The sequence below is a fragment of the Dermacentor silvarum genome, chromosome 8 (genome assembly GCF_013339745.2).
Source record: "Dermacentor silvarum isolate Dsil-2018 chromosome 8, BIME_Dsil_1.4, whole genome shotgun sequence".
Classification (NCBI taxonomy): Eukaryota; Metazoa; Arthropoda; class Arachnida; order Ixodida; family Ixodidae; genus Dermacentor; species Dermacentor silvarum.
In genome coordinates, this window is record NC_051161.1 from 117,742,002 (window position 1) to 117,766,805 (window position 24,804).

The 24,804-nt window shown below is 48.0% G+C and overlaps 1 protein-coding gene across 1 annotated transcript; it reads right to left on the reverse strand.

Annotated features, from left to right (window-relative positions):
- On the reverse strand, nt 1-23,529 carry LOC119462365 (derlin-1-like). The gene is made up of 6 exons (XM_049672954.1): nt 23,520-23,529; nt 22,046-22,110; nt 15,544-15,570; nt 14,906-15,001; nt 3,909-3,961; nt 1-127 (listed from the first exon to the last, which is right to left on the reverse strand). The coding sequence occupies exons 1-6, from the start codon at nt 23,527-23,529 to the stop codon at nt 67-69; spliced, it is 312 nt and encodes a 103-aa protein (XP_049528911.1). The 3' UTR covers nt 1-66.
- Nucleotides 23,530-24,804: the final 1,275 nt, after the last annotated feature.

The window sequence follows — 24,804 nt, forward strand, 5'->3', positions numbered from 1 at the left end:
TTTCAGTCACATAAGCAATCCCTTCACATGCGCATAGCGCGACATCTGTAGCACGAAGAGTTGCAGTTACGTGAACAGGAGAAATGCGAGGTGCCCCACCATGATGCCGATGAGCTCATACAGGCCCCTATAAGGTAAGGAGGGGAGAGAGGAGAGGAAGTGAATACGTTCACAATTTTACTGAGCACTGCAGCACTCCGTTCAGAACTACACACGATTGACAACGGCACAGATCAAAGGAGCTCTATTTATTTAAAAAAAATTACTACAGATTATGTTCAGGTAGAGCTATTTCACTACTACTTACACATCCGTGTTCTCCAAGCAGGAAAGTGCGTAATCAAAGGCTCCGACAGGCAGTATTCGTAGGTTTTCTGAGAACTACTAGTACGGCCCCTATAGGACTCCTACGCTCCGCCTCGCCAATTCCATGCAGTGCTGCGAAGGCTCGGGGCGTGTGAGTCATTCGGTAACGAGAGCCAGCTGCGTATTCCAGAGAAGGGACGGTAGCTCGCCCACTGTGCGCTGTTAAATATGCCGCCAAGCTGCCCCTCAATTAGGTATGGTGATCAGATGGCGGATAACGGAGGAATGCTTCTTCTCGTTCTCTTCTGGTTGACTGACAAGACCCTTAGTTTTGTCAACGCTGCAAAAGGTGGGTGAGACGAAGTGCAGGCACTATTCCAGATATGCTCTCGCTACCAGAACTAGAAAGTTTGGTATTTCCACTAAGTATGTGCATTCGTTAAGGCATTGGTAAGAGGGCAAAACCAAAGAAACTGCACCTTAGTAAGGTCGCGCTAGTGAAGCCCATGACGAGCGCACTGGTTCGGTCGCCCCTGAAGGTATGAACGACCTTTTAGGGTGTCAAGGCAGAAGAACAGTTTCAAAATGTGGTCGCCTTGCATTACAGTTTGTCATTTGAAGAAAGGACTGGCATGTGCTCGGAAGTTACGTTCTTGAAGATGTGCTTGACACTTCTCCACGCATGTGAAACTAAAACTGTTCACTATTAAGCCAGCCGGAAGATCACATTGCAGACAATGGCAATATCTCGTGGCAATATGTTACAATACATTCTAGATGGCATATTATTGAATAACAAAGCATGAAAGAGTAATAAAGCGAGTGCTTGTAATCTGCAAACAGCCACAAGCCAATGGTTCATGCTACCCGCTTCGGCACGATGCAATGATATTTACCCTGGCAAATTATTTCACATAAATTTATCATTCCTTCTCTCGCAACTCTAAATCAGTACAATTTTATTCACTGCACAAATTAATACCTGCAACTACACGACGATCAATGCACAAAATGCAAAGCAATGCCGATAAAACACCACAATACAAAACTTTCCTGCTAGCCATTTTACATTGTTGCATGACTATATGCGCAACACTTGTACGTCGCACTAACTTACGAACTTTCTCACACACACGCCAACTAGTTCTCTGTAAACAAGATACATTTCCGTAAAACAAAGAAGCATGACAATGCATAGCAGACGCACACTTTTCTTCGCTGTCTGTCAATATTGTAGCACTCTTCAATGAAGCACACTAAACAAACTGGTTTATTGTGGGCAAACTTGTGCCCGGAAACTTTAGACTAAAGCACAGTTACACAATCGGCAAGCAGAGTTAACAGGATCCCGTTCCGCAGTAAACTACGTCCGTAGATTGAGCACACCCGCAGCAGTCTGCGCGTGCACGAGAGACACGCGCTGTCTCGCCATGCGCGAGGCGTTGCTGGCGCTCTTCTAACGGCGGTGCGATGAGACGCCTGGAAGGATACTTCGCGTGGAGAGATCTCTGCGGCATTACTCCCCCTCCGAAAACGCATCGTCCCGATGCGTGTGAAACAAATTTCATATGCAGAAGTGTTTTCATTGCCTGTCGAAACACGGCTTCATGCGGACTACATGTACGACCTCCGCAAGGTTGTGGCGCTTTGATAGCTCTTGTCCATGAGGTATGACTTCGTAATTCAGGTCACCTACTCGGCGAATAACTTCGTAAGGAACAAAGTATCGGCGAAAGAGTTTTTCAGACAGGCCGCGACGACGCACTGGTGTCCATAACACACTTTATCGCCTGGCTGGTACTAAACTTCTCTGCGGCGCAGGTTGTAGTAGCTTGCGTCCCTATGTTGTTGATGGCGTATACGGAACCGTGCCAACTGCCGGGCGTCTTCAGCTCGTTGGAGGAAGTCGTCCACGTCGTATGGGTTGCCGTTGTTGTCAGTATCTACTGGTAACATAGCATCCAGTGTGGTTGTGACTATGCAGCCATAGTTCCGTTGAAATGGAGTGACCTCAGTTGTCTCTTGAACAGCCGTATAATAGGCGAAAGTAGCGTAAGGCAAAACTGCATCCCATGTCTTATGTTCGAGATCGACATACATGGACAGCATGTCGGCCAGGGTTCGGTTTAGACATTCCGTCAGGCCGTTTGTTTGGGGATGGTATGCAGTGCTTTTCCTGTGACTGGTGTGAGTCATCTTCATCAAGTACTGCATCAACTCAGCTGTGAAGGCTGCTCCTCGATCCGTAATCACGACCATTCATGCACCATGTCGCAGCACTATGTTATAAACGAAGAACATGGTAACTTCAACTGCCGTTCCTCGCTCAAGGCATCCAGTTTCAGCATATCGTATTAAATAGTCTGTCGCTACTACAATCCATCTCTTCCCTGTAGATGACGTTGGGAACTGTCCAAGCAGATCCGTTTCAACTTGCTCAAATGGGGTCTTCGGTGGGTCTATGGATTGGAGAAGGCCGGCCGGTTTGACGGGTGGTGTTTTGCGCCTTTGATATTCCCGACATGTGTTCATGTAATGCTGCAGCCGATGCTAATAACTTAGGCCAGAAGTATCTGAGTCGAATTCTGGCGAACGTCCGGCTGACACCTAAGTGACCCGATGACGGTTCGTCATGGCAAGCTTACAAGATTTCCGGTCGCATGGCTGATGGCACGACGAGTAAGAATGTTTCCTCATTGTGTTCAAAGTTCCTCTTGTAGAGCTCATTATCGCTCAGGCAAAATGACGATAAACCTCGCAATACAAATCATCTGGGCACCAGCTCACTCTGGCCTGCCAGGCAACGTGAATGCGCATGACGCGGCTCAAGGTTCGCAGACCGAGACGACGTCACCAAGACCAACACGGACGCATTCGCAATCCGCTGGCCAGGCAGAGATAGGCTGATTTCCTTTAGGAAAATCATTGATCATTACAGACTAGACAGGGCTAGATATCCGGCAGCACATTGCTCGTTTAACAAGGGGCAATCGGTGGCTTGGCGGCTAATACAAACCAACACATTCCACAATCCCATTGCCTTCAGTCACTATCACCCAGACGTATACACAGACATATATAAGCATCGTAACAACCGAGCAGACCTTGAACACATGATCTGGGCATGCCCAAAGAAACAATATCATATTAATAACTGTTCAAAACCACAACAACCAAGTTTAATAATAAGAAATGAGGAGCAATGGGAGACCGTGCTGCTCAGCTCGGACCCGGATGTTCAAGCAAGAGTAGTCCAAATGGCTGAAGAGGCCGCCACGGCTTAGGGGCTGCCGGCCGCCGTCTAAAGGGGGGACGGCCGGGGCTTCTAGTTATTACCCCCTCCTCTAACCACATTTTGGGCAAAATAAAGTTATTTCTCTCTCTCTCCCTGGCCTCGGGCTGTTCTCGACGTCAGCTGACGCTGCGAGAGGTCCGAGAGGCACTCGAGAGATCTGTAAGCCTTTCTTTTCGACTGTACATTTGTTTATAGTCCTTCGTGAAACCATCACTACATGCTACCTGAGCAGTTTCACACGTTCAAAGACCCTAGAGCTACAGGGAGGTGTCATCCCATTGAGAAACAACATGGCTGGATAACTTACCCACCACTGATCACCATGTTAAACACAAGCAGGACCCAAGGAATGTAGATGGCCTGCAATACAGTTGAACGAGAAGGCATGTGTTACCCAGATATCGCAATGAGTGAGTCAACAACTTGTGTATCTTTGTGGTGCTGTTTTCATAGTTTGGTGCACAACTCAGAGAAAAGAACGCAACAACACAGACACAAATAGGAAATCCAGGAAACGGCAACACCTCAATCCGCGCTTATGTTTGGCCTGACAAACGTAGAAAAAGTTCTATAATATTTCTATTTCGTTTTTTTAGGTGCACTACCAGTGGTACTAATGCTTTCGCTTGTACGTATGCACATGTGGTCGAGTAAAGCTGATGACCGTCTGCAGCGGCAGTAGTCATCACATGGCCCAGGCTGCTACTACAGTGGTCTTTCAGTCCCAGCCAACACCCTGTGTGCCATCAGGGTGCGAGCCACACTAAGAAATGTATTTATGCTCATCAAGATGGAAGCAGTGAACTTTGAAAACCTAATTCATTATTTCTAAAGCTGCAGCTTTTCTTAGCTCGTTACTATAAGTTTCGCACCGTTGACACCATCCACAGCGAGAGAGGTGAATGAAGAGGTGAGAGAGTCGAAAGACACGCAAGAAGGTGTTTCCACGGGTGCGCGGCGACACCATGTGCGCTTCCACCAATGCGACAGACAGCATGGTTAGGGTGAAATAACGAAGAAGCAACGACGTCTATAAAACGACGTCGGCAGTATGACGACAGCGGCAATTACGATTGAATGACGACAGCTAATGATGAAGTTGCGCAAATTGGCATCTAGTTGTCATTCCGTTGTCTCCATACTTTCGTCGTTCCATGGACGTCATTCGCTCTTCTTCATTTCATCGTAATCATGCTGTTGTCATTCGATCGTAGTTACGACGCCGTTGTGATATCATCGTCGTCATTGTGTCGTCGTCTACATGTCGTCATAGTTGTTTTATTGTCAGCATTCCAACTTTGTTGTACAATTCTCGTCATACCGTCGTCTTCACGCCATCGTCCTCATTCAAATATCGCCATACTGTGGTCTTCCCACCATCATCGTCCTACACTCGTTGACACGCTGTCATCATTGAACCGTCATCATCATTTCATAATTGTCATATTCCATTGTCGTCATAGCGTCGTCGTCATACCACCTTCGGCTGCGCCACTGTATGCTTAGAAAGCTGACAAACACTCGAGTGTGGAAGATGAGTGTACTAGCCTAAGCGAGAACTCTATAAAGCATCCTTTGCACTGAAATGTCATGGAGAACGCATATCACAAAGATTCCCAAGTGGTTCGGCGAGATGGAGATCGGGAGCGAAAACACATACTCCGCAGCACAGCTCACACTTCAACATTCGCACACCACTGGTAACCATCCTGTGAGTTCTTCAGCCTTGCCAAGTAGTCCAGCCGCTTCAGAAAGAAAAAAGCCCAAAATTTAGAGGACACCTAAGCCCTTCTTATGAGTTGTGAATCCGAAAGCATTAATGTCTAATTGAACGGCGTTGAGCGGTCCATCAAGTTTTACGCTGCGATTAATATTTTCGAGTTTTGCTGCGAGGTATGTTATCGACTTTTGCGATTATAACTGGTACGGGCTATTTGTTTATAATTTCTATGCTAGCATGTTGGCTGTAGACCGGAAATCATTGGACGATATTGCTGAGAAATCAAGTGCATTTATTCTACGCAGTGCGTTCGCTATGTCTGCGGGGAGAGCCGAGCTGGACGCCGTCTTCTTCGGTGGCCACGATGTCTTCATTCCCATTCAGCTGGTCCGCTGACGGCCCCTTCACTTGTTTTGCTGCGTTCTTTCGCTTCCTTACTTTGTCTGCGGTGTACTGGCGGGACACGTTTCGCTACTACCGAGGTTGCGGCCGCCGACGATGTAGTTGCTTCAACTTTATAGCGGTACGTGCTGCCCGAGCCAGCAAGTAGAAGCAAGATGCACGCACACCACCGGTGTCCTGCGCGACAGAGACTGACGAAGCAGCAGCGGCCACCAAGGTCGGCAGGCGACCACAGCAGCTAAGCCCAATTGGGGTGAGAGAGAGAAAGATGCGGACCGCGCGCCGGCATCCGAGAGCGCGAGCTAGGGTGACGTGGCGTCGCGGCGATGCCCTCTGCCTTCATGCAACTCCTGGCGAGCCAGCAGGTGTTCCCTTTCATCCGCTTTGCGCCGTCGAGGAGTGATCATGAAGTGGCGTCGTAGCCAATGGGAATTGAGGTGTCGTTTTGCGTGTACAGACTACGGCTTTTTTGCCCAATTGGCCATTTGATGCTTTCGCATCGAAAGAGAAGTGCCACTTGGCACTTAGGCAAGGGGAACATTTGGCGCAAATTACACAGCTGTCTTGTTGAAGGCATACGCTTGGAAAAGTATTCCGTGGCCAAAGTGAGGGTCCAAACGCAGAAACTCAGAATTTACAGATGCCTTCTCTCCTAAACATTGTGAGACAGTGGCTTCTCAAACTCGGCTGTGGTCCTCAATAACGACACCAAGCCCCCAAACAGATGTTTAATCTTCCCTCGAAGCCAGACTACTCCAACAGCTGCGCGTTCCGAGCGTGCGCATCAGAGCACAGACCATGCCGAGTGCCACGGGCACTAGTTCTCGTAACAGCCGGTTAAAGGCACCTAATGCTATAAACTGGGGAAGCACAATATTGTTTAGCTTTGACAATCTGACGAGAATTGTAATATCTCTTATGACATGGCCTATGGCCGACAATTCCTCAAGACACTTAAGCAGACACCATGTCAAAGTTTTCTGCAGCAGTGCTGAAAAGAAGAAAAATGGAACTGTTGAATCATCCCAAACTTCTTTATTACCGAAGAAACTTGATTTGCATGCTTGTGGTTTCCAAAATATACTGTGCTTGAATCATGGATTGCTTCCAGCGACTGTCATCGAACATACTTGCCCTGATAGGCTGAGAGTGACATATAATTGTCCCTAGAACATGCTATGCTGAAAATGCAGTGCAGCATACGAATTGCGCATTTTCCGTCCGTACACTTCAACTCATGTGCAGTATGCCCCATTTGTCTTCGGACAAGCAATGGCACCAAATGATGGTCGTAATTCACGCCGTCATGCAATACTGTGCCATGTGCAGACTGCAGAACGTTGGTCTGATAGAAGTTCGACCATGCCTAATAAAACCGAATACTTTCTTAGATGTTTTGCTACTATGAGTGTACAACGGCAGGCCAGAAAGTTCTACCCACAATTGTTATTTTCCTATTCTCAATGTAAGCATACCCCTACTGTGGACGCCGGAAAAAATGCCGCTCACTGCTCTCGTTGCCCACCCACCCTTTTAGGAGCGACTCGGCAGTTAAAATGGTCGACTAGATAAAAAGATTTTCACACGCGCGAAGATATTCTAAAAAATTATGAAGTAAGCTTTGAGAAAATCGCAGTTCTCTAGTGTGCACGGCAAGAAATCGGATGGAAATTCTGCCTTTGGGAGATGTCTCATCGCACCACAGATCACGCGGCTGTCCGTTGACGCAACGCCGCAATCTTGATAATGCCGTAAACAGGAGAGATCAGAAATTCAGATAGCTATGGCACTGCATTTCTCTGTGTCAATCAAAAAGCAAATGAAGCAAGCAAACTGAGCGAAAACTGGCATCGCGATTCAATACTGCTGTGACGCGCGAATCGAAGCACTCTTATTAGCTCGCGCCGTATTCAATCCCTGGCATGTGTTTCGCGTGCATTTTGACAGCGACAAGTTGTCCATTTATTTTGCCTGGCGTTGTTTGGCGATAGCGGTAGGCTTCGCCACTGGTTCGCATTTCTTTCGATAATGCGTCCAATATGTGCAATTGCTCAATGTACCATTCAAATTGGCCGAATAGTCTATAAAAAATCAACAGAACTTATAGCGTGTGTATTCCCCTCCGTACAAAGTACCGTTTTTTCTTTATTCTTTTTTGTTTTTTTTTTCGTTTTTGTTAACACGTCGAATATGCAAAAATGTTGAATTTACCATCCACATTGTAAGAATGGTCATAAATTAAAAGAAGAAAAAAATAAAGGAAAGGAGAAGTGTGATAGGTTGTGTAATCACGCGAAGTGACGTATTTGTGCCACAAGAGAGCATGCGCCAGTTCTGTGTTCGTTTTTTATCACCAAGTGTGCTCGCACCCGCCAGCGCCGAAGCTATTTAATCCGTGGTATTGTCGGAATAAACGTTTTTGTTGTTCAACCACGGCTCCGGCTCACGCGTCAGTTTATTACAGTGGCGACGAGGTACGGTCTCACCCGTGCGTGGGCCGTTTCTTTTTTTTTTTTTTTGGGGGGGGGGGGGACATGGCCTACGGGAGTCGCATTCGAGAGTTCAACCTTAGTGAAAACCCGTCGTGGTAGAGTATGTCGAGCGCGTTGAGTTATTTTACACGGCAAACAAGCTTACAACGGATGAGGACAAGCGCGCTGTGTTGCACAGTTTCTGTGGGTTACAAGCGTACTCCCTGATAGCAACTCTTCTGAAGTCTTTGCGACCGCCGCATGTGGAGTACCAAGTCGTCGTCGACGCAGTAACAAGCCACGTCAACCCGAACCTGTGTGAGCTATACGCGAGGTACGTGTTTTCGAAGTGAGACCAACAAGAGCGGGAGCGCGTGGCTGACCTTGTCACTGCTTCGTGCAAGTTGTCCGAGCACTGTGGATTTGGCAGTACAAAGTTTCTACTAGAGTAAATGTTACGTGACCGTTTGGTTTTCGGAATTTTGGACATGTGGCCCAACAACGATTGTTGCTGAAAAGAACCTAACGTTCGAGACGGCATATGAGTTAGCAGTTACGGCGGAAACGGTTGCCAAGTAGCAAAAAGTAATGAGGAGCAAGGTGCTGGAGCACGAATTCCAACAAGAGTTGACCGCGAAAGTAGGAATGGAAGCCAGCAAGCAGAAAGGCAATGGCATTGTGTTCGCTGTTTTGGAACCCATGCAGCATGGCGTTGCCGATTCAAAGATTCAGTCATCACTGTAGAGATTGTGGATGAAATCGCGCGTATAGAAGTAGATTTCGGAGCGGTCAGATCGATTTTCAAAAGTTGCATGTGGCGAAGCGGATGAAGCTGGAAGATTGCGACACGCAACTAGTGACTTGGACAAAGGAAGGTCTGGTCGTGGTGGGAAAAGCATTGGTTCCCGCGAAGTTCAAAGATAAAAAATTTAATTGCCACTACTTGTGGTGAAGAACGGTGGGAACACGCTGGTGGGCCGGGATTGGTTCCAGCCATTGAAGATCAGCATAACGGGTCTTCATTGCGTCCACGTCAGATCTGAAGCAATTTGGGAAACGTTTTCAGAGGTTTTCGGCGAGACGTTTGCAGGCGCTGCCCTACCACGTATCCACATCGAACTCAAGGAGGGCGCCCAACCCAGGTGCCTGAAATGCCGCATCGTCCCGTTTGCCATGAGGGATGAAGTCATGGCTGAGCTAAACCGCTTGGTGAAACTATGAATTCTGCAATCCACGCAATATGTGCACTGGGAAACGCGAATTGTGCTGCGGACAAAGGACGGTTCCCTAAGGAAATGCGGGGATTATAAAAGGACTGTGAACCAGTCTGTCAAGAGTAACGTATATCCGCTACCAACAAGGAAATAACATTTTGCTAAATTAGGAATTGGGGGTGTTTTCTCCAAGCTGGATTTGACGCAGGCGTATCAGCAGCTATTGGTCGATGAAGAAACAGCGGAGTTGCTCACGATAAACACAGTGCAAGGGCTGTACAGGGTTTGTCGGTTGCCGTTCGGCGTGTGTGTTGCACCTGGGGTATATTAAAGTACCGTGGACATGGTACTGGCCGGCATGCCGAAAGTTACTGTATACCTGGACGACATCCTGATTGCCACCGGTCGAGGAACATTCACGGATGCTCACCGAAGTCCTCAGTCGTTTGTCCAAATCGGGGCTCATGGTTCAATCCGGGAAATGGCAGTTTTTAAGGAGAGCCTTGAGTTCCTGGAACATCAGATCGACGCTAAGGGCATCTACCCCTCGAAGGCCAAGGTCGAGACCATCGACCAGGCTCCTGCTCCGAAGAACACAAAGGAGCTACAAGCCTGTTTAGGTATAATCAATTTCTATAATCGGTTCTTGAAGGGCAGGACAGAGGTCGCGTTAAAGATGTATCGGTTGTTGAATAGCAACGTAGCATGGAACGGGAGGGGGAGACCACTTGACAGCGTTTGGGAGCCTCAAGAAATGGCTGACATTCAAGTCGTTGCCGGTGCATCTTAAAACAGATGCCCCGTTAGTGTTGTCATGCGACGCCTCATTTGTGGGTGTGGGAGCCGTTTTGTCTTATCGCAACAGAGAAGAAAATGAGCAACCTGTGACGTACGCGTTGTGGGGATCGAGGTGCCTTCCCGCGCCTCGTCCCCCAGCTCGCGCGTGGCGCTTAGCTCGATCCCCGGGAACCGCCGCCGTAACGGCAACATGGCGGACATGGCGAGCGCGCCGGACTTACTTTCCCGCGCAAACCGTGCTTCTCCCCCCCGGGATTGGACTTGCCCCGCGAGACACGTCACCGGGACGCGCCCTGATTGGCCTCCCGCGCGGCGGCCCCCGGGCACCCTCTCCACCCGAGCTCTCGTCCGCTGAGCGCTTCCTCGCCGCGAGAGAGGCTCACAGGCTCGCAAGAGGTGGTTACATGAGACCTTTGTTCTCGCGACTCCTCGTTATTGCGCTTGGCGGACCGCTACCCGGTTAGCCCTAGCGTAGCGGGCGCGCGTACTCGATCGGTCTTGCGGCGAGCCTTGGCCCGTAAGCGCCGTGACTGTAGCACTGAGCTGTACCTTGGGTGAATAAACCCGTGTTGGTTGGCGATCTTACTCCGGAGCCTTCTCTGCGCCGTGTCGGAGAGTCGACGAACCCTGCCGTAGCGCCTTTGTGCGTTGCGGAGTGGAGGAGCGTCGTGCCCTTTCCTGACCGTCGCTCGTTGGGTAAGCCTTGTGCAAACCCATCTCCACATAACTGGCGCCCAACGTGGGGCCACGAGCACGTGCCAGCCTTGCCTCCTGCTGCCTAGGCTGCCGCTAATTGTGGCTGGCCCCCAATCAGGCGCTGACCCCTGGCCGAGGAGGGTCGCTCCGGCTTCTGCTGCTGACCTGGCTGCCGGTTATCCCGGCCTGCTGTTCCTGCGCAATCCGGGGAGCCCAGTGACTTCTGTGGTGGCTGCTGCGCCAAAATGGCAGCCACGCCTCGCGCGTTCCTGGCTGCTCCAGTCCGGCGGACCTCGAGTGTTGCTGGCTGTACCATGGTGCTGCCCTGCCCCGTTTTTCCTGGGATGCCGACTCTTCCACCTGGCAGGGGGTCCTTCCAGTGTGCGGAACTTTGGTGGCCAAGGCAAACCCCTGGCTTTGTGTCAAGAGAAGCGACGTCTTCACCTTTTTGGACTGCTGTGGCCCCTTCTCCCTGTCCTGGTCCTGAGGAAGACGACGACACCCTCTTGGACTTTGCCCCGTTGGCTTAGCCCTCTTTGGCTGAGTCAACCTTGCCACTTGGCCTCGGTCAGCCACTTTGGAGGCTGGCCTTGGTCTTTAGGAGGGGGGAATGTGGGGATCGAGGTGCCTTCCCGCGCCTCGTCCCCCAGCTCGCGCGTGGCGCTTAGCTCGATCCCCGGGAACCGCCGCCGTAACGGCAACATGGCGGACATGGCGAGCGCGCCGGACTTACTTTCCCGCGCAAACCGTGCTTCTCCCCCCCAGGATTGGACTTGCCCCGCGAGACACGTCACCGGGACGCGCCCTGATTGGCCTCCCGCGCGGCGGCCCCCGGGCACCCTCTCCACCCGAGCTCTCTTCCGCTGAGCGCTTCCTCGCCGCGAGAGAGGCTCACAGGCTCGCAACGAGGTGGTTACATGAGACCTTTGTTCTCGCGACTCCTCGTTATTGCGCTTGGCGGACCGCTACCCGGTTAGCCCTAGCGTAGCGGGCGCGCGTACTCGATCGGTCTTGCGGCGAGCCTTGGCCCGTAAGCGCCGTGACTGTAGCACTGAGCTGTACCTTGGGTGAATAAACCCGTGTTGGTTGGCGATCTGACTCCGGAGCCTTCTCTGCGCCGTGTCGGAGAGTCGACGAACCCTGCCGTAGCGCCTTTGTGCGTTGCGGAGTGGAGGAGCGTCGTGCCCTTTCCTGACCGTCGCTCGTTGGGTAAGCCTTGTGCAAACCCATCTCCACAGCGTCAAGAACACTAAGGTGGAGCGAAATTAAGCTCAGGCTGACCGTGAGGCTTTAGCCGTGATTTTGGGGGTTCGACATTTCCACCAATATCTTTGTGGACGAAATTTTGTTCTCACGGATCACAAACCCCTGCTAGGAATGTTCCATCGGTAAAAGCAAATATCGGCAGTTCTTTCGCCTCGCACGTTGCGGTGAAATCTATTGTTGTCAGCCTACGAATACATGCTCTAGCACCCAGGAAAACCAAATACCATGGAAATGTACACTGCCTGAGAAGGTTACCGGCCCCGGTAACCTGACAAGAGACCGAGGCGCTGGGCGACATACTCCTGCTAGAAGCTGTTGAGTACCCACCAGTCAGCACAGAGGAAGCGGCAGCATTCACCCGGCGTGATTCCCAACTGTCATAAGTGAAGCAATCGATCATCGACGGCTGGCCGCAAGAACGTGTAGCCCGGAAGTATTCCGCGTACGAGGTGAAACCAAACAAGTTCTCCGTACATCGTGACTGTGCTCTGGGGAAGCCGCGTGGTACTCCCTGAGGCGTTGCAGAAGCAAGTTCTAAGTCTTATGCACGCTAACCCCCTGGGAGTGAGGGCCATGAAGGCAATCGCTATATATAACGTACGTGTGGGGCCTAAAATAGAGTAAAAGATCGAAGAGTTCTTCAGACACTGCATGCCATACCAGGAAAACAGGCAGAAGGAACCAAAGACGCCAACGCGTTTTTGGACTAAGCCAGAACGGCCGTGGAGTCGAATACACGTGGATTTTGCAGGGCCGGTTCAGGGCATGCTTTTTTTCTGGTGGTGGTGGACGCCCTTTCGAACTGAATGGAAATCGGTGTGATGCCGTCTGTCCATTCATCTACGGTAATTGAAAAATTGCAAAAAATATTTGCCGCGTATAGGTTACCCGACTTGGCCGTGTCTTATAATGGCACAAATTTTGCAAGCAAGGAAACCCAAGCTTTCCTGGAACGAAATGGTATACGTTATATGTATGCAGCGCCGAACCACCCGTCAAGTAACGGACGGGCGGAACGTATCGTACAAGAACTGAAGTGTTCACTGCGGAAACAGAGACAAGGAACAGTATTATGCAAGATCTCGTTTTTTTTTCTTCAAACAGCACTTTAGGCCGCACTACAAAACTGGGAAATCCCCAGCAGAAGTCACGCTGGGCCAAAACTTCGGGACTGCCATATCAAGACTTCATCCAGACGAGAGCGACACAAGATGCCCTCGGCAGCCACGACAACGAGGTTTCCAGTGCGGTGACTGCGTGTACACCACAAACTTACGCACAGGCCCCGAGTGGTTGGCTGCTCGCGTTTTGGTACAGATTGGCCACGTCATGTACCAATTGCGAACTTCAGACGGGACTGTGCCCCGGACAACAACCCAGAAAACCTGCCCCTCGTTCGCGCTCCCACCTACTTCACGCCCCGCCCTCGGACCTCACGAGCCCGAGACATCACAGCCGCTCCGGCGTTCCACCCGGCAACGCCACCCTGTGTGACTTTACGGCGTCGATGACTAAGGGGGAAGGGATGCGATTAGGTTGTGAAATCACGCGAAGTGACGCATGTGTGCAACAAGAGAGCATGCATCAGTTTCTGTTCATTTTTGTTATCACCAAGTGTGCTGATACCCGCCACCGGCGAAGCTATTTATTCCGCGGCATTCTTGGAATAAACACTTTTGGTGTTCAAGTACGGCTGCGGCTCACCCGTCAGTTTAATACAAGAAGTAGTTATTCGCGTTTGAACCCCCCCCCCCCCCCCCCCGGTCAGACGTCCGACTCTCGAAAATTTCACTCTCAGTATGTCATAGTGGACGCTGCCTACATGGGCAAACTTACCTTTTTACTATAAAGTCATTGCGTGCACTGCGCCCACATCCCTTTCCTATTACCGCTAAAGCATACTAGAGAGGAACATAACAATTTCGACTGGTAGAGCATTCTCAGAAAAAATTCAATTTCTATGCATTTAGTGGTATAGACCTGAGTCTGCAGCCCCTGTAGGTGGCAGCTACCTCTTGCAGGGGCTGCGGGAAATGGCGGAAACGATTGGCGATGGTAGTGATCAGCCTGTTCTTATTGAACGCATGCTGCCATATTCACTCGTCTTGTCTTTTTCGTAGGTGGCCCTGTCACAAAGCCGTAGCCCCTGCCCAAGCTGTACCGTCAAATGATGACGGGGGTCGAGAATAAGTGCGCTTGCTCTATACGAGCGTACGAGAGTAAAATATTCCTGTCTTTTAGCTAGTGATGCTGAACACTTGCACTATTGAGCTTCATGACTTGACTGTGGTACCAACAGCCAATGGCGAAGCCAGGGAGAGCTTACGGGCTGCAGCCCCCCCCCCCCCCTAAAATTTTTCCGGCGGGCACCCTGCTCCCTTTTATGCCTGGTACGTCGCCTATGAACAAAGGTGCATATCCTTCGAACGCCCGCCCCAGACACGTAAATGATGGTACACGCAGTCAGGAAGACCAAGGGCCTGCTCAAGGTAACATTTGTATTATTATGCACCAAGCATGGGAAGCTTAATGAAGAATAATGAAAAGTTAGCCCCCCTCCACCCCCCCCCCCCCGAAGAAAAATCCTGGCTACGCGCCTGCCAACAACGTAAGTATAATTTCACTCATTTGTTTGCGGCTTCGCGTACATTGACATTTGCTGAGCAGTTTCCGTTTTGGAAAGTATTAGTTCCGTTTTTTGCCTACTTTGGAAAGTAATGTGATCTCATGCACTCACCCTGAATTGAGTGCCAAACCCGAAGTTGACGATGACGTTCTCGTGGAGCTGACACCAGACGTAGAGGACACTCAGCACCAAGGGGTCCATGAGCAGCTGTCGCGACGGTGAGACAACTTTAGAGCAAACTTTTTCGGCGATTGCCTGTCGAAGTGATGCGGTGCAAAGCACTTTTCAAGTTCCTTAAATTCCCACCAATTTGCGATTACTGGAAAGTTTTGAAACAGGGGAGCGAGAGAGAGATTATGGGGTTTTACGTACCAAAACTACGATCTGATTATGAGGGCAGGCCGTAGTGGGAGACTCCGGAAATTTGGAATGCCTGGGGTTCTTTAACGTGCACCTAAATCTAAGTATACGGGTGTTTTCGCATTTCGCCCCCATCGAAACGTGTGTGAAACAGGAAAGCAAGACGAATGGGTAGCTGGCCTTAAACTTCTTGCGATATCCTGTACCTGAAGGCAGCTAACTTCATTTTCCCCAATTATATATTGGTGAATGACCATGGTTGTCTGTAGAAAACTATTATCGCACCCACTTTCATGTTTGTTTTTATACTACTTCCCACTACCTGGATGTTTCTCAGTCTTGTAACATCGTTCAAAAGCTCCAGACACACACATGAAGAATGCACTTACCATGAGATCTAAGAAGAGGGCGACAATCTGAGTTCAAAAGTCAAGGTCTCCCAGGCATTTTACAAAGTAGAGTATTATATAAAGGGCAGCACCAAGTGACTTGCCAGATGGCGGCAAATTTTTGAACCTTCGGCTATGAATCAAGTAGCACGTGCAGAAAAGGCAATGCTATTAAACTGGAGCCCACATCTCGGTTTCCATTTAAATCAAACATTTAGCTACTACGAACAGTTTACCATCATCCAAAAAATTTCAGAAGAAGTCATTGAGAGAGCCGCTCGCTTATAACGACCCGGTGCCCTGCTTAGTTCGGTTACAGTGAACGGAATGAACCGTGATGCGTCATTGTCTCGGTGAGCCGGGGGAAGACAGACTGCTGCACGGCGCATGTCACACTACAAAGCAAATCAGGCGCAACGCCTCACGTTGGTGTTAAGCTTTTTCTTGTCTTCTTTTACTCGTGGATGCGCTGGCTCCGTAATTACATCCCGAAGACAATCACGGCTGCGTAGCAGGCCGCAAATTCAAGAAAATGTTACAATTTCTGTGAAAAAATGGAAGGGCTACAGTAAGCCAGAGCAGCAGGTGCAAAGCTTAGGAAGTTGGTAATGTCAGGTCCCATAAAATTGAAGACGCCTTGCTGAAATGGTTTATGAACGCCTGTGCATTGAAATTTCCTCCCAGGGGTCCTGCAACGATTCCTAAAGCCAAGGGCATTTGTCTCAATCATGGAAGCCTGCAGAAATAAGCTTCTTTTATGAAGCTGGCACTTCCTTCTGCTGCGCGATGTATACGAAGACCTAATGTGGGACGTCAGCACAGCCTTGTAATCACAAGTGGCCCATGCAGTCCTTGCCAACTGTGGCCTAGCAAGGGGAAACTGTTGTGGCAGGCTACAGCGTAGATGTGTCTTAGAACAACTCTGAATAAGCTATTTTGGAAAGGTGCGACAGCTTCCGTATTCCAGTGACGAGTATGACCCGAAAACCACCGATCACGCCAATGCTCCTCCAGTGGTGTTGATATCGATTGCCTTCATAGCCTCGCAGAAGCATCTTCTATATACGTCCGAGGCTCGACCTGCGATGACGTGAACAGCAGCTTGACAACTTGTAATTGCATTTATCAGGTCGACACTACTTCAACAGGCTTCAATCACCAATTTCATCTAATAAGCACAGTGTGCATGGTTTCGGATATAAAGCTTCCATTCTGCATCCTGTTCGGCTTGTTAATGTTAGTTTTTAGGGCAAATCCAATTAAAATGAACTAACCATATGGAGAACACATTTCGCACAACGAAGGAGTTCTTTGTACCAGGCTCAAATGTATGCAGCACACTCCACTTTAAAAGTCAGCCTACTGCGTCAAATTTCCTGATAAGGACAGCTTGGTGACCTCTGCTTAGCGCCTCCTTAACTGTGGTACACATCCGTTAGGCTGCTGTTAGGATAACATACATATATATTCATGGTCCTTTTGTGGCCTTCTTTTCGAAAGCTAAGTGTACAGTCACAGACAAATATACATACGTAAAAGTAAAAAAATAAATAGAACATCTTCCGCTTGCAACTTAAGAGCGCAATCTCGCGCCACTAATCTAGTTGCCAACGATAGCATAGGCTTCACATTAAGTGCACTATAGGAGAAATCACGCTGATTTATGTACTGGTGAAAGCACCAACGAACAAACACATTCTAGTTATTTCAGTGTTGTTCGTTTATCCAGAACAGCACACTACGGTGAGCTCCCCAACATACAATCAGCTGGGAGTTCATATAAACATGAACTTCAATTATGTATCTTTATGTATCTAAACAGCATAACTTCAAATGGGAACATTTCCAAACTACTAGGATGCGTTGTTATATCTTCAGCTTGACCTGCGTTTCTAACAGTAACCTAATTCAGGCATTAAAAACGTGCATTTGAGTCTAGCCAAGCTTAGAAGCAGTCGCACTCCGATGTAATATATTGTAATGCACTCTAAAAAAAGTATACATTCTTCGGGCGTAGCTTGTCCCCAGACAGCGTTCATCATCTGTATTACTTGCGTTTTCTGTCTTAAAAATCTCAACTTGTTAGTTTCCTGTCAAGAATGATATGTCAAGCTGATAACGTTCGTGCCAGTCCATTGACCTGAAAATAACGGGCGCAGAGCGCTAACGTAAGGAAAGGCACGTAAGAGAGAAGACGATTATTGTTTACGTAAAGACAAGATCAGTCTCGAAGGATGCAAACTTCTTTTAAGTGTGCAGACAGTCTGATCACTTTTCTTGACGCATTTCAATGTATGCTGATGGCGCTTTGTAGACCCTGTCCTGCGCATTACTGCATGCACGACTCAACCGAACTGCTGAGTTCCGTGAAATGTTGAAGTAGAACAGAGACGCTCCCATTGACGTTTAAGAGAACTGCTACGCCTCAAAGAAATAAGTCTGAACCAGAAGCGTCCGACGGATTTTCAATATGGGCGTAAGCCGGCATTGACGCTCCACGAATTTTATTGATATCTTGAGCATACTAATGTTTCGGCGTGCAATAAATGTTGCACAGTGCAGCCAAACCCACCCACTTAAAATATTCTCAATCACGCGGGAGGCTTTTACGCAAACTATTCGCTGCATAATCATAGCTTATATTTTACAAAACGTTTTCGCGGTCTTCGTGTCGGGCCTCTAAGCAGACCACGAGCGCATTTTGATACGTTCTACTATACAAAACTCCGCTTTTCGCCTTTTGTTGATGCCGCCACTATAAAACATCGCATTTTTGTTGATTCGGCCACAGAGACGGCGGGTGACTCCGGCTGGCAGATCGTTCTGAATAGCTGTGCGAAATCTGTTCTTCGTGGTTCCACCTTCAAAACACGCTGTTACTTGACCGATACCTAATGTTTTCACTGAGAGCGCTGACATTGCAATTGTATTTTATTAGTGGCACCGAGCACCGACTAATACTCTTGTTTCTCGCGCAACAACTTCCAATGAGGGACCGACTTCCGGTTTGTCACAGAAGTGGGACGAAATTAACAATAAATCATAAAATATAAAAACGTCCATATCGATGGTTCTATTTATGGTTGATGATAGATGACATCAGAGCACAGGTTTAGTAAAAATCTAATTAACTGTCAGGAATAATTACAAACAATAAGGGAAGTCTAATTGCAGTACACCAAAGCACAGAATCGTACACTTTAGATACCCACCGCATCAGTACAGGATTCCCGTGAAACTCCAAGACCAGAAGTGACGTCACACTTAAACCATGGGTACCCGCTCATTACTAATTAAAATAAAAACAAGCTAATTAGAACTACACACCACCTGACAGAGTGAAAGCCTGCCTAACACAGCGAGGGGTGACGTCACTTCCTCCTCTCTCGCTTCTCCTCTCCCGGCGTGCACCTGCTCCGTCATTCGCTCGCGCGCGCCAGCTGCGCACCGGTGCTCGTTACATGCTCGCACGTCAGCGGCGGAAGGGCGCGTAAGGTGCGCTTCGTGCGTCGTCCGCTAGGGGGCTACGCGTCGCGCTCTCCTCGCCCTCCTTCGCTCTTTCGCCTGCTTCCTCTGTGTGTGGCGGTTTCCCGACAGTTCTGTTCGCTCGCTCCTCCGAGTTTGGTTTCCCGTCCTACAGCCGGGTACACCAACGCCGAGGTGCAAGTGCCACTAGCAGACACCTAAGTCAAGGATTACGGTCGTTTCTCATTTTTTAATTGCACGCATCGCATATTCTAGATGGTATTCTTGTGTGAATATCTGTATGCAAACACTTAAGGACTCATGGCGTGAATCCTCTCAAGTACTACATATATGAGCAGCTTCATGTCAATGTCAGCGTGGGCTTCCTTTAGTATTGTATCCTGTGGTACACAACCTGCACCGCAGATGGCACCACGAATCATTTCGCAATGAGGCGAATTCAAATATATGTAAGAACTTGCGTTCCACAGGGCTGATTAGTTCATGAGCGTAATTAGAACTTATTGACACAAGAGCAACTATGGCCATTCAGCGCCTAAAGAAGGGCGATTGATGTTATTTTAACGTCCGTTATTCAGGTTGTTTTGCGTGTTTTGAACTAAGAAGTGGCACAAATGTCACCTAGATAACAACCTAGTCTGAAAAGTTGCAAATATCTACATAGAAGACACGTGGTTTAAAGTAGTAAATCTCAATGAACATAAAGAAATCTTTATAAATGCCAGGAAAGTGTTCTCGTAGTTCCCTTTCTGTGTTTGCTTGACATTCGAAATTGAAAAAGGGTAAGATATTCAGGGCTATATTTGCACCAAGGGAAGTGTTTCTTTAAAATAAGATAGACATGCATTAGTAGTCAATGGCCAAAGCCATTCTGCGTAACGATATAATTATTTTACGTGTCCCGATATTCCGTGACAACTGATGAATAAAATGCTATTTATACACTGTTGAACACAAACACAATTCTCATACATCTTTCTTATTTCTGTCTGTCTTTATTAGAACAAAACATAAACAGATAGAATATTTCGTCAGCCCGCTAAAGCAATTATGCTATTGACTCGTATTGAGCGGGAGTGGGCAGTGCGTTGGCCTGAATGAAGCAATCTGGTGTTCCACTACCAAACGAAACAAGAGGGAAACTAAGTACAATAGAAACTTTATTTCTTTGCGTGCCACTAACATGGAACCTGAAGTCCACGAACACATCGATGCTTTTATGCGGGCCACCGTACACTTTCCATCACCATAACTTAGTACAAGCACAGGTTTACTCACCTTCTTCCCCATTCTCCTTGATCACATACCGCGAACACTACCGCCTCGCAAGACGGACAAAACCCCCACCTCATCCTAAGCTCACCAAGGGACAAGAAGTCACCTGGCGCCGGCTCCAAACGCACTCCTTTCTCAAGCCACAAATATACACACACTTTTACGCTGACTTGACAGACCTATACAGCTCATTATGTGGGTCCATAGCCTGTTCATATCATATTCTCTGGGACTGCAGGACAGACCCCCCCCCCCCCCCAGATCTCCCGGCCGCTCCCTTGCCTGAAGCATGGGAAGCAATACTCCGGGACCCGAGCCTGGAAATTCAACTTTGAGTCATTGAAAGAGCCGAGGAGGTGGCTCTCAGGCATCGCCTGGTAGCCACTCCTCACTAAGCCAAATTGATGAAATAAAGTTGCCTTCTCCTCTTCCTTTCCTTTTTCTATCTTTGTCCATCGCGTGGCTCATTTCTGAATGTTGTTCCTGCACAAGCAGTAGTGTAAGCAATGACATATTTAAGCAGTCAACATGTACAGCACAACCCTCCATGCCATCATATACAGTAGCCATATGTTTTGGATAAATAGTCAGACAATAAAAATACAAAAAGCACGATACTCTAATCTGTTTTATACGATAGTTAGCGAAACATTGTTGGAAAAACTCCCTTCACATCGTTTTCTGTGATTATTCCCAGTCGTTTGCCATAACCATGCAGTGTACAAAATCTTTTACTTTTGAGAATGACAATACGTTGGAAACTTCTGGTATTTTATTAAAGTAGAACGATGCATAAAGTGATCTTGTTCTCTTAAGATAGTTGGTGAGCGCTTTAGCCCGAACCAATCTCTTAGTCTTGCGCAGTTCACGTTTTTATGTTCTTGTTTTAAAACATTTGAAAACATGTGTCAACCAATCGGGTTCACTTATTTCCTTGACGTCAACGGGTATTGTGTGTTCGAAACGGATGTTTTTCTTTTCGTAGAGATATGTCTTTGTGTCACTGCTTTTAGTATTAAACCTGAAAGCTCTGGGTAAATATTGTGAGTCATGCTGATACCTGTTCTCAGCCAAAGGTAATATTTTACCTTAAAACAACAAGCTTTCGTTATCCAATTAGCCTAGCATTACAACTAGCAGAGCATGTACTTGAGCTGTGAGCGGGCTCCAGCTGTATCGGCTCGCTCTAAGAATTAAAGGGCAGCTGCATTGCGTTTTCGTGGGTAGAGCTTTTTCTGAATTCTTAGGTTGTCACTGACTATAGCGACGAAAGCTTTTACAAATACACAGTAACCCTGCAGATGACACATACTTCTATTTTCTCTGGATAGAAGAGATAAGCGTTGTAACTAAACATCACAATCAATGGCATGCACTAGACCATTTTACCTATTTGTGAAATGTGAACGTGAATCAGCCCACGGTTTAGATAAATAGTTATATATACCTGCTGATTTTTTCTACATAAGAGCCAAGCCAGTACGTACTCTGGTATACACGCTGTTCAGTGCTCGTTTACACGCTGCTGTTGCACAATTTCTTCTGGTAGTCAACCCTGCGGCCTGTCCAATTCCTGTGCCATTCTCGCACTGCTTTTCTGTAAAAAGCTGTGCCAACAAGCTACAGCAGAGAAGCTCATTGCAGAAATTCTGGAGTTCTCGGATGAGCTAGGCGACGTGTTTATTACCCTCGTCAGTGAGGGTAATAAACAGGCCAACCAACTGCCAACATAGAAGGATACAACTATGCAGATCCAGTTGAAAAGCAGCATGAAGAGGTAATTTGCCGGGTGCCCACCAAATTGACCTGGGAAAAGGGGAAAAGAGCACAAGAGTAATGCGCTGTAGCAATGTGTAAACAACGGAGAGCTCAGGCATCATTAACAAGAGTAATGACAAGAAATCCTATAAAGCCAGCGTTTCTTTTATTCTCACAAATAGCTAGCTGTGTACCCGGTAAGTGTTGTAACTAGATTCAGCCAGATCAAAAAGTTAGGATTGATTTGTACCGCCTTCTTTATTGTGTGGGCTCTATATTTTCAATGTAAGCACGACCAAGTGGAACATTATTATTTATATTATTATTATTATTATTATATTATTATTATTATTATTATATTATTATTATTATTATATTATACATTTATATATTACACTGTGGTAGGAGGATGCCAGTAATGTTTGTGCTCGGTGTGCGGGGCCGAGAGGTGAAATGCGCGGGCTTTTCCGTGCTTGTGTTCGGCGTGCGGGGCCGAAAAGCGCGGGAGTGAGCGTCGCTGGTGCGCGTGGTCGGTGCGCGTGCCGGGAGAGACCATCTGGAACGACGGGGCAGCCAGGCTGACAGAACGGGCTGTGCAGCGAGATGGAGCGGACCGAACGCCGGCCCACGTCCCGGCATCCCGGTCCTGCACTGCGAACCGGGCGCCGCCCCGGCTTCTACCATCGTCGCGGGTCCTGCTGAGCTGGGCCTCGTCCCCGCTCGCACGACCGCTGCCGTGCTGCCGGGCTCGGGCCACGTCCCAGAGCCCTGGTCCGGTTCTCCAAACCGGGCGTCGCCCCGGCTTCTGCCACCGTCGTGGGTCTTGCTGAGCTGGGCCTCGTCCCGGCTCGCACGACCACTGCCGTGCTGCCAGGCTCGGGCTACGTCCCAGAGCCTGGTCCTGTTCTTCGAACCGGCGTCGACCCGGCTTTCACCCCACTGCTGTGCTGGGCTTCGTCCCGGCACTCATCCCACCGATACGGTGCCGAGCTCGGGCTACGACCCAGAGCTAACGCTCCGGAACCAGGCTACGTCCTGGAGCCATCCTGAGCTTCAACCGCCGCCAGTACTCACCGCCGTCAGAGCAAGTCCGCCGAGCCGTCGCCACAAGGCCGGACTCCTGTTAGAACTGTGAGTGCTCGCCAGTGACAGTTAACCCAGTTTATCTGTATAGTTCGTGTTCCCGTATTCGTCCCATGTGCCGTTCGTGTCATAAAGACGTCTCTTTGTGTCTATGGTTGCTTTCTTGTGCGTCTGGCTGACCTGCGCCCACAACATAATCATCACATACACATTATTATATTTAATTAAAGGGTTACAAAGCCCATTTTATGTCACGCCAGAAAAGACCAGGAGGTGGATTGGCGTTGTTTGTTAGGGCAATATATGACACTGTAGTTATGGACCTGTGTTTAAACCAAGCTGGAAGGCTGCCAGTAAAAATCACGCTTACTAACACAGAATCATTGCTCCTAGCTATTTATCATCGTCCTAATAATAGTGTCATACAATTCTTGCGTGAAATTGAAGAAATTTTAGAAGGTCAAATAGCAGCTGATGAGATTTGCTTGGCGCGTGACCTAATATCAATATATTGAACACTAATTCAGCTACTGTATCGGATTACCTTTCCATTTTATCAACCTACGGCTTACAAATCACTATAATTCAACCTACGAGAGAATAACTCTTGCAAAATAGACTAGTATCTTCCTGTCTAGACCACATAGCAATAAGAGCTCCGAATTATTCATTAGCGGCTTGTGTCATTCGTCAAAAGATAGCGGATCACTATGTTGTGGCATGTCGCCTTAGTGCAAATCTGCCCCTTCCCAGAAAGGACAAATCAGGAGAAAAAGATAATAGCAAGCAAATGGAGGTGAAGCTATTTAATAGGAGAACACTTGATCATTTCATTGCACAGTTTGACTGGGCGCAAATGATTGGGGATTCGAATTATACTGGAGTGTATGAAAAATTTTGTGAGCAGCTAAAGAAATTTGATCTTTCTAGTATGTACACAATAACTAAAAACAAAGGGAAAATTACGCCTGGTTTGCGGCCGACATAATGAGAGCTATTTCCTACAGAGACTGGTTGTGGAACAGGAGCCGGCATACGCCGAAAAATCAAGACTTGAAAACAGAATATAAGATTGCGAGAAATAGGATCGTTGCTCTCTTGAGATCCGCAAGACGGTGGTATTTTTAGCTAGATTCAATCAAGCATACAAAAATTCAGCAAAAACTTGGGCTTTAATAAATAATCTCCGAGGCAATAGTGTCACGCCTACGAAGTTCCTAGAATCTTTTTCAGATACGCCAGATATAGTGGCTGATAAATTAAATCAATTTTTCACACGTTTTTCTAGTACTACGCAGTCTCAGAGACACACTTGCTCGCTCAAACAAACTGCTTAAGCATCTGCTTTTGGCCTACGTTGACGAAAGAAGACCTCAGGAGAATAATTTACAGTTTTCGAACTAATAAACAACCAGGTATAGATGGGTTGGCTGTTGCCACACTAAGAAGAAATTTTGACACATTAGCAGACATACTGCTTTTTATGATAAATTGTTTTACAAACAACGCATCAATTCCCGAGACATTAAAAGCTGCAATTGTTAAGCCGCTGTATAAAACTGGGATGTTGAAAACTAAAAATGTTAAAAATATAGGCCTAGCTCCATCTTGCCTATACTTTCCCAAATACTGGAAAACTTTCTGTTTGATTGTACGATT

Excerpts from the sequence above, each read along its gene's own strand:
- LOC119462365 (XM_049672954.1), bottom strand. Across the intron at positions 3,962-14,905 it reads GGTTTGGCACTCAATTCAGG|GCCATCTACATTCCTTGGGT; the intron begins GTGAGTGCATGA and ends ACTGTATTGCAG. Across the intron at positions 128-3,908 it reads AACATGGTGATCAGTGGTGG|GGGCCTGTATGAGCTCATCG; the intron begins GTAAGTTATCCA and ends CTTACCTTATAG.